This window comes from Boleophthalmus pectinirostris, unplaced genomic scaffold (genome assembly GCF_026225935.1).
Source record: "Boleophthalmus pectinirostris isolate CB_2022bp ecotype Guang Dong unplaced genomic scaffold, ASM2622593v1 HiC_scaffold_20, whole genome shotgun sequence".
Lineage (NCBI taxonomy): Eukaryota > Metazoa > Chordata > Actinopteri > Gobiiformes > Gobiidae > Boleophthalmus > Boleophthalmus pectinirostris.
The window spans coordinates 25581338-25591350 of record NW_026571153.1 but is presented as its reverse complement, the minus strand read 5'-3'; the positions used below and the strand labels follow the sequence as shown (position 1 = coordinate 25591350).

General features: G+C 38.0%; 1 protein-coding gene across 1 annotated transcript; it reads right to left on the bottom strand.

Annotated features, from left to right (window-relative positions):
• Positions 1–495: 495 nt before the first annotated feature.
• On the bottom strand, positions 496–9639 carry LOC110153876 (E3 ubiquitin-protein ligase TRIM39-like). Its single transcript, XM_020917804.2, has 10 exons — positions 9504–9639; positions 6629–6863; positions 5696–6083; positions 4676–4771; positions 4273–4506; positions 3677–3824; positions 3569–3595; positions 3011–3075; positions 2505–2627; positions 496–1826 (listed from the first exon to the last, which is right to left on the bottom strand). The coding sequence occupies exons 2-10, from the start codon at positions 6853–6855 to the stop codon at positions 1440–1442; spliced, it is 1695 nt and encodes a 564-aa protein (XP_020773463.1). The 5' UTR covers positions 6856–6863; positions 9504–9639; the 3' UTR covers positions 496–1439.
• Between the last annotated feature and the right edge of the window lie 374 nt (positions 9640–10013).

Sequence of the window (10013 nt, the reverse complement as noted above, 5' to 3'; positions counted from 1 at the left end):
AAAAAACAAAAAAAACGAGCATATGTGGCTGTAGTTTAGCATAAAATAAATAAGTCCCGGTTTAGTCCTTTTTCAGTCCTGGTTTAGACCTGGTTCAACTCCCATTATATCGGTTTCATATCGGCCACAGCAAAATCCATATCGGTCGGGCTCTACTTTAAACATAATATCAAAAACTAAAAGGGTTTTCTTACCATTTTATTTGTTAAATGGGGATTTCTGTGTACATTACAGACGTTTTGGCCCAGTAACAGGAAGTCATAAATTCCAGGAACTAAAATTTGAAATCTAAAAAATGGCAAAACAGAGAATTTTTTTTTATTTTTTTACTTTTTAATGTTTTCTCAAATCTTATATATCTATATATATATATATATATATATATATATATATATATATATATATATATATATATATATATATATATATATATATGATTTTGACTGTGTCCAACATGTAACAGTCACTTAATGTTTCACAGCAAATTCTTTGTATCCTTCACAATCATGAGTAAAACAGTAGAAATATATGTACATAGAGACATGCAATAACCCAAATAAAGAAACTAAACATGCATATTTACAAAACTACACAATAATAACAGATATTTTTAGCCTGCAGGAGCCGCAGTGACTCTAGCTTCTGTTGTTCTGAGGATTCATTGACAATACGAGAGACAAGGGTGCATTTGGAATTAAAAATAAATCAAAGTTTCCCACCAAATGAAAATAGTTCACAAACTTTTTAATTGTCTGTGGATGTTCAAAGTGTTAGTTATTGCTGTTTTAGTTGAAGCTAGTCCCTCCTAACAGTAGTTTGTTTGTTTACCCGTTGCTACGGTGATGCTCATGGAGTACTGATCTCTTAGCCATGTTATAACATTGGCCTTGTAAAGTGTGTCCACTCCTTCAATGCCTCATAAAAATAAAAAATAAAAAAAAGAATAACAAACAATTAAAATAAAAACAACTTGTACATTTTTCCTTCTATAATCAGTGATAAATAAATGCATATTTTTACACTATAATACAATATGACTTAATGTGAAAGTATTCAGAACACATGACTCTGCTTGGACCATGTAACAGCTAGTGTATGTTACAAAACACACTTTACACAGGTAAGCCCTCAAACTACTGCTACTCATGTCATCAACATTCCCTTGGGGTGTGATGCTAACTTAAGGCTCTGTTCTGTCTGGAGCTCTATTACTCCAAGTGAGACTTGAATCTGAGCTTCATTTTCACGCAGTCTGACCTAATAGAACTGACATAACTGAAACTACAACAGCCACGGTAACTGCTGAACATTCCACCATTAGAGATACATGTAGAACAACGCCAGCATGATGTCATTGCAATGTATCAGTTGAGTATTCTGTGAATTGAATACAATTCATCGTCCCATTACTGGTGACCTCTTTAAAAGGGCACAACTTTTCATAATATGACCTTGCCACCTGTGATCACTGTCTCCACGGGGACAATGATCAGGGGCCCGGCATTCTTCCCGTTTTCAAGGAGACAGGGATTGAAGTATGGATATAGCGGCTCGTTGAAACCACACTCGCTGAAGGTGTAGATGTGCACTTTGTTCTCTGCGTCATAGAAGGAGACCTCGTCTTGTTCGTAGTCGAGGAAGATGGCGATGCTCTGGGGGGTGTCGAGGAGAGGGATGGGCACAGAGGGGCTAGTGCATGCGCTCAAACAGCCGCCCTTACGGCGACAGATGGCCCAGAAACCACAGTCAGGACGCACTGTGATCGCTCCCTTACGATTTATCGACTCTTTAGCGATGCCCAGGTCCCAGTCGGTTTTTTCGCCCACCTGAAACAGAACACAGGGAAAAGTGTTAGGGAAAATAAGAATTTCGACCACGAGTATCATAGCAACCAAAGAGCCAATCTGGAGCGAAGATGTTGAAGGTAACACCCCTTCATCTATTAACACTGTCAATCAAACCTGTTGTTAACACTACCGGGAGTGACTTTGGCAAAAGAAGGCACTTCTTTTGTTTGCTATTAATCTTCACATTTTAATTTACAGTTAAAGTTGCAAAATAAAAACACCAGGATCACATAGAGTGTGTTAACCCAAACATTTTAAGACCAAAATGACAAGGCTCAGTGAAGCAGTTACAGAGAAACGGGCAACAGTTTTTCAATACAAAGTGAATTGGAGTTGATAGAACCCATGCCCACTTCCTATTTGGAACGCTGTGGGTAGCAGGTTAGCAAAGTCCATTTAGATAAACAGTCTATGGTTTCAAAGTGGGTTGCCGTGGTTGCACCCTGGGACGAAGCACCAAGTTTTTAGGGAGTCCCAGAGCATCACAATGGAACTGCTTTGGAAATTCAATTCAAAATGATAATTGTTTTTTCACAGAAGTCCGAAAACTAGCTTCACAACTTTGCTTCTGTAACCACAAGCACATACAATCAACTGAACCATTTTTGATCAGTTAGAAAGATTTAATAAGAACTATATAAAAACACTTTTGTTTACCTGCACCACCCAGTAGTGTCTCCCTGTGGTGAAGCTCTGTTTGCCCAAGACTGAGACACAGGAGTCGAACCTTTTTGGATCGTCATAGAGAGAACTGCGTCTCTGCTGGAGGCTCACGCTCACCTACACATCAACCACGAAATAATATGAATAAAATTAAAGCATTGAACTATCAGACAATGGTTATAGACATGTCCAGGAACAGTCACATCTGAGAGAGACTGAAATGTGAACTTTAGACTAATCCAAGAATCCCACTCATTTCAGAACATGTTTGTAGAAGTCTAAACAGACACACAAGGATTGTGATACACGATTTGTTGGATAGTTTATGATTGTACACTTTAGAATCATATTAAGAACATAGCATTATAACAATTATGATTTAAGTAGTTTGTCAAGATGAAGGCGAGGCTTGCATTTCTAGGTGTTGGTTCATAGAATGGAAGGTGTAATTAAAGTGTGATTAAAAGTTATAATAAGAAAAATATTACTGTCGCGTGTACCTTTTTTCCATCTGCAGACAGGATGAGCCACCCAGCTGCGGTGACAGGGTCAAGGGTCACGTCCACTAAAGAAAAAAAAGGGAAAATTTTAATCTTGAAATTAAAAATTAAAAATAAATAGTGTGAATTAGAGCTACAAGGTTAATCACAACATGAAGTATCAAATCATGAAGGTTGCAATTCTTGAATATATGAAACTATAAGTTCTATATCAGATTGTTAAAAATTTGATTTACCTAGATTACAAGAAAATACATTTATTTTATCAAAAAATCCATGGGAAGGACCTCACCACCACAGCATGTTTTTTATTTACTGTCTGCCTTATTTTTGTTATATTCTTATTGGTCCCTTAGCTGATATACACCTATGCACTAAGTTTTGCCCACTAAACCTCAGCAGGTGCACACCGAAAAGAAGTATCTAAAAAAGCTCAGACATATTTGTTTCCTTTTACAAAACTTAGATAAGTTCATTTTCAGAGAGCATTGTACATGTATCTCACTTTAACTGTCTCTTTCCAAGAAATGACACATAATAATCATATGACTGACATACCTGCATACTGGGTCATCATGCTGACTTCTACAATGGAAAAAGACCAACTGTTAATGACTTGTTTTATTATGTAATATATTTAATAGTTTGATTGACATGTTCTCTTACCCTCTGCAGTCAGCTGTTTCTGGAGCTCCAGGCAGAAGTCCACCATCTTGGAGAAGGCATTCCTCACAGCACTGATGGAGGAGCTCGGCTGAAGCTTCATTTGGGACAAGTCGTTAGTGAAAGTGGGGACCATGAGCGCCGGAAAACTCTGGAACAAGTGAGATGGGAATTTTAGTCAAGTTGCTCCTGGTTTAAAGTCCTGTACTTAACACATTCTAGTTAACAGTACATCGGCTGTTCTTCCTGGTTCGTGGAGAATAAAAACTCTTTAAAATAGGTAGTGTGAGTGAGTTCGCTTCTCCACAGATCTGACCTGGCCTCTCCACAGATCTGACCTGGCCTAATGGTGCTGCCTGCTTATTTCCATGGAGATCCACGGTAAGAGTAATAAGATACTGTGGAACATTCCAGTCAAACCAATAACATCTCCATGGAGAGAAGCAGGTGGTGCACCCTACACCAGAAAGATCAGATCTCAAACAAACACAGGGACATTTCAGGATGTGTTTGTAGAGGTCTAAACTACAGGGTTAGTAGCTTTTTCACACTATAAGATCCCATGGAGACACAGGGAGGGCATCTGACTTAACCCATACCTGAATAAGATGTAGGGGGTCATCGACAAGCTCCAGTTGGTGCATTTCTCCGCGTCGTCTCTGGATCTCGTTCACTTCTTGGTTCAGTTCCTTCTGCAGATCCTGGGCCCTTCTTGCCAACTCCTCCTGTTTGGACTCGCACTCCATGATCAGCGCCCCCTGGTGGCTCTCTATGGCCGATTTCACTGTGGAGTAAACCTGCAGAGTCCTCTGCAACTCCTCTTCTTTTTGTTTCTGGAAATCATTCACAAAGAAAAATTAACATTATTAAACAGTAAACAACAACTTGTATATGCACCTGTAATTCAACAGATGCAAAATACATCAGCTTTATGGCATATTTCAGGTAAAACCAATAAAAAGTCACACAGTGCACCTTTAAGTATCTCTAAACATTACTCACTCTGCTCACGTCCAAGCTGTTCTTGATTTCCTGAATCTTCTTTGTTCGAGCCTGGATCATGTGATGAAAGTCTGCCTCAGCTTTCTTCATTTCATTCTGAAAAAGGTCATATTAAATATGACTTTAGTCCATAAGATAGGGCCACACAATAAGTTTCAAACAAATCAACAGCAACAGCTGATGCAGTTATCAAATCACAAAGACTGCAATAGTTGATAGAACGTCCTCTGCAAAGAACCAATCCTCTTCTCTGCTTGTCCGGTTGTCTCATGTTGTTGCCATGGTTGCAATAGAACATTAAGTACCTGTTCATAATGCAGAGTTTTTAGGGAGTCCTGCAGCAGCTTTGGAACTGCTATGAAAATTAACTGGTCAGACAGTCTACTCCAGTGATGTGTTTGGCATGGGCATGGAATGTTCAGAATGATTCTTTTTTTTTTAACAGATACTCCTTGTAGAAAAGTCCATTTGTGATGAAATGGTTCATTCCCTCTAAGTATTTCCTCTGGAAGATCTTGAAAAGTTTTCTCTGGAAGTTCTGCTGCACCATATGATGTAAAATTCCTGTATTCAACAGCAGTGAACCACTCCTTTGCCATGGGAATTAATTATAACAAAAAGACATCTAGCTTTTCTTTTACTTTCTGTTTATACATCAGTGGCACCATTTCCCCCCAAACAAAGTTATGCAAAACACTGTTGATATCACTGATATTATTGATCCAGAAGGAAATCAATAAAGTATCAATAAAGATCACAGATTACAAAATGTCACTGAACCTAAATATTTGTTGTAATTACATCTGCTGCTTATGAAATGAACTCCTTGCATACAGCACACACCAATTAGTTAGCTTTGACTGACATCAGAGGCGGCAATTTTGCCACATGTCAAAGCGCCTCCATATGCATTGGCCTTCAGCCCCACCCCCAGATGAAATGGTGAGAATTCAGAGACTCCCAACAACAACAAGCATGCTAACAGCACATGGGCCTTAGTTCTAGAGTTTAAATGCTCACCCTGACACGGCGGCTCTCCACGTCGATGGGCACCACCTCATGGTACTTGTGATCGTGCTTGGTGCACTTGGGGCACACGAGCAGATGTTCCCTCTGGCAGAACATGTGGAGCAGGTGATTGTGTTTGCGGCAGGTGTGGCTGGAGGTGAAGGTGCCCGGGTCAGTCAGCATGTGGCGGGTCAGGACAGGGTCTCTCAGGTGAGGGCCCAGGTGAAGCTCACAGTACGATTCTCTGCACACCAAGCAGGACTTCAGAGCCTGTGTCCGGTCACTCACTCCCTCCTTCACGCACATATCACAGAAAACATCATCCGATTTGGAGATCTGCTTTGGGACATGGCGACGTGGAGGGGGAGTAGGGTTGGGTTTGACCCTGGGTTTAGATATCCTGTGTGTGAAAATATCAGTCAGTTCTCTGCCAATTTGCAGTTTCCTAGATTTTGTTCATACTATGGAGGCACAAGTACTTTCTATATTAAAAGGCTCATATTACTCTATTTTCTGATCTATGTTAATGATGTTCAAATCAATTAAAAGCATAACTGTTGTGTTTTGTTTCATTCACACATGTTTGAGTAATCCTTTATAATTAGTCTGTTTACATCTCCAAAGCTTAAAATGCTCTGTTCTTTAGTTCTGTTGTTTAGTTCAATCTGGACATTCCAAGTCTGACATCATCCAAATAATTTTAGTCAAGGTGTATGGATTTTATAAACACAGTGGAGCACTTCCTGTATTTACATGTGGCAGAGTAGAAGATTTATGTTTGAGAGAAAAACTTGGCCTAGATATGAAGGATTTGTGCGTTAAACATGCTTGAATGAAACAAAACACAACTCCAGGTCTGTTTGTAATGAGGAAACATTATAACATGGATCAAATAGCGTAATATAAACCCTTTAAAACATTATTTAAAGTGTACGTTGGTGAGACCTTCTGAACTCATTCGCACAGTCTCTGAGCACCACGTTGACACGCAGGTCTGGACGGTTCTTGAAGGTCTCTTTGCACAGTGGACACTCAGCTTTGGATCTCGTGTCCCAGAAGCGCCTGACGCATCCCAGGCAGAAGTTATGTCCACATGGGATGGACACTGGGTTCTTAAAGATGTCCAGGCAAATACTGCACCGAAACTGGTCTTCCAAAAATGCACCTGACATGTTTACAACTGCAACAGAGAAAAGCACAACACAAAACACATCAAATAATGATTAGATTACAACTATATCCAGCATTTTGCCTGGTAAATCCCGAGTGACTCTCTCTGTATTTTTATTCAGATTGATATCACTCTGGTCCCCACTTCCTCTGTCCTCTGTCTGAAACAAAAGAGCTCATTGGTCACCACCGTATAAATAACATCTATTTCTCACATCTCAGATGAACAGTTTAGTGTTTCTCTACTGAATTTAACTTACATGTATCTGAAAACTATACCGCCCAATGACATCACAAGGTGGAACGGAGCATTTTGAGATTACGAGGTGTAGACAGAGTAATAATAAAGGGTTACTCAGTCACATGTGATTGAAAAAAAATACAACTCCAGGGCTGTTTTTGAAGAGGTAATAACATTATAACATGACTAAAAGCTCACAAGAGTCAATTTTACATAAAACATAATAAGATCTTAAAAGTTCAGATTTTAGTCTTCTCTTATTGACTTCAAACATTCATTTATTTGTTCTGATTTCCTTTGCTAAACAGGCCATTGGGTTAATAGGTGAGGTAATGGAACTTTTGACTCTCGACTGACTGCTCTATTATTGATTCTTTTATGCAGTACAAGCACAGAGAGGTGGAGAGGTGAGAGCTCAGTCACATTTGTTTGGGATAATGTGTAGGTGTGGGCCGGTCAGCAATTATTCGCTAATTAAAGCCTTCACTGAGCCAAACAGACTGCCAGTAAACCAAGTGTGCTTATATAACTTAGCTCGTGCAATTATGTGTGCTCTAGATTAAGGCATTAAGTACTGCCGCTCCCCTGACCCTCTCATGTGTATCCTCTACATCATCTGACCCTCCCCTCTGCTCCTTGGTCACGTTTGTTTGTGATAATGTGTAGTTGGGAACACTCACTACTTGTTAATCAGAGCCTTTACTGAGCCAAATAGGCTGCCAGTAAACAAAGTATGCACATACAATTTAACTGAGCTATTAAGTGTGCTCAACTAACTACACTCTCTCCTCTGTTCCTCTCATCTGGATCTTCATAAAGAAAGTATTTTTTTATAGTTTTGTATCAAGGTTATCTGATTAGTTTTGGTCATTTTCTAACAGTACAATGCTCCTTTTGAAACTAAATGTAATCTTATTATTATAATACCAAGTCTAAATATGTATCTATCAGGCTCCAGGGGACATTACTGGCACTGGTCATTAGGTCATCCAAAAAAAATTATATTACCCAAAACACACCTTAAAATTAATTAACAACTTTTCTCAGGTTTTCCCTATACAAATGGTAAGTTAATGCAATTTACAGTGGCTTCATGTGGTTAAATGTAGTTTTATTCCTCAAATTGTTCATTGTTTACTCTACATTATTAAAAACAGAAACAGAAATTTAGGATGTCTTGCAAAAATATAAAAAACTACTTAAATTTACTCACTCGCAATCGGATTGGAGGCAAAATCTCCACTATAGCTGCTTATTGTCGATCATTTTTATTCAGTTTTCTTGTTTTAAAAATGCAGGCAGCACCGTGTAGCTCCAGATTTCAGGACTATTCAAGGTCTAATCTAAGACTAAACCAGGTCTAAAAGTGGATTGCATTCTTCCTAATGTAGTTCTAAACAAAAATGATTTAAATTAGGGCAAAAAGCGGATAAAAAGAACTCCAAATTAGGCAAGCCCACAAACTGAAGATCTGTCTATGTAACACAGGAAGGAGCTCGCAGACCACAGTTTGAGAAACACTGGTCTAACAACAATTCAAATGCATTCACTGCAGATGCTCCAGAGTTCTGTCTATCACAATATTTGAATTATCACCTCCAAAATTAATTAATTACCATGGAAACAGACCAAAACAATGAGGAGTCCAGTGGATATTGTCTACATAACTGCAGCATCATACTGTGCTGACACAACCAAAACCAGGTATTTGTGTATTTATTTTTATCGCCCATGTCATTTCATTTTGTTAGCACCAGTTTAGAAGAAAAAAAAAATCACTGAAATACAAGTCCCAGTAAATGTACATTGCCATTTTTTTTGTTGTCTATTTTTGGCTGAAAAGTTGCACACTGTCGCTTTAAAACATGAATGAAAAAAAACATGATTGAATATGGCCACATGTCTTTTCTTCATCTAAATGTTTTTTCAGTCACTAGATTAAAATAATTATTCTAAATTATTTATTTATTTATATATTCATTTGTTTTCAGTTTTGTACTAAATAATTGAGTATTTTTTATGTAACAGATTTAAATTTGCATTCTTTCCTGTAGACTAATTATTGTTTAAAAAAGTAGTAAAGACAGTAGTTTCTTCTGCACAAAGCAATGTCTAGGTAAGTTCAAATGACTTAAATTAACAACATTTTACTTTACTGGAGTAGATTCAACTTGACAAGCCAAATTATCTACCAGTGGAACATGTGTGGGTTTTTTTGTTTCTTATTTTAAATGCAAAAGTTGTTGTTTTTCTTATGTTATACGTAGCAGATCACCACTGGCAGATCATTTTACTTTTCAAGTGAAATTTACTTAATTAAAAAAACTTAATTCAAGTCATTTTAACTTGACTAGAGTTTAGTTTTTATTACTATATAATTCATATTTTTGAGAATATAAAATTAATTACCTTATAGCTTTCCTCGTATTTCAGTTGTGTCTGGAAAATATTCCGTTTGCCAAAGTGAGTGTGGCGTGTTTGGCCTGATCTTAAATGACAGCGAGACTCCTCCCACTCTAATGAACCCGATATTCCGGTTTCCTCTGCAACAAAGGAAGATTAATTCACAAGGAGCCTGTCAAAGTTACAAAGGGATGGTAGAATTTTGAAAAATAAACCTTAACGAAGCACTAAAATGTGACGTGAGTGATGGGACACTCTCTTCACACTTGGGTTGTCAAAAGAAAATCAGATAATAATAGATGCTAAAACCAGTAATTAAACCATGTCAAAAAGGGGTTGTATTCACAGGACAGAAATGAAGCTTTCTTGAAAAGCTTTGGAATGCTCTTGAGCTGTATCAGAACAAGTATAAGAGCACATAAACTAGTACACACCCATGGACCATTATAGAACCTACCTGGACCACTGAGGGATTACACAGATATAAAACCACATGGGAAAAGAGAAGAAAATACT

Coding starts and splice junctions, on each gene's coding strand:
- LOC110153876 (XM_020917804.2), bottom strand. CDS start 6,855: ATGTCAGGTGCATTTTTGGAAGACCAGTTTCGGTGCAGTATTTGCCTG. Junction 3,825..4,272: donor ACCCCCTACATCTTATTCAG/GTATGGGTTAAG, acceptor CACTTGTTCCAG/AGTTTTCCGGCGCTCATGGT. Junction 1,827..2,504: donor GACACTACTGGGTGGTGCAG/GTAAACAAAAGT, acceptor GTTCTGTTTCAG/GTGGGCGAAAAAACCGACTG.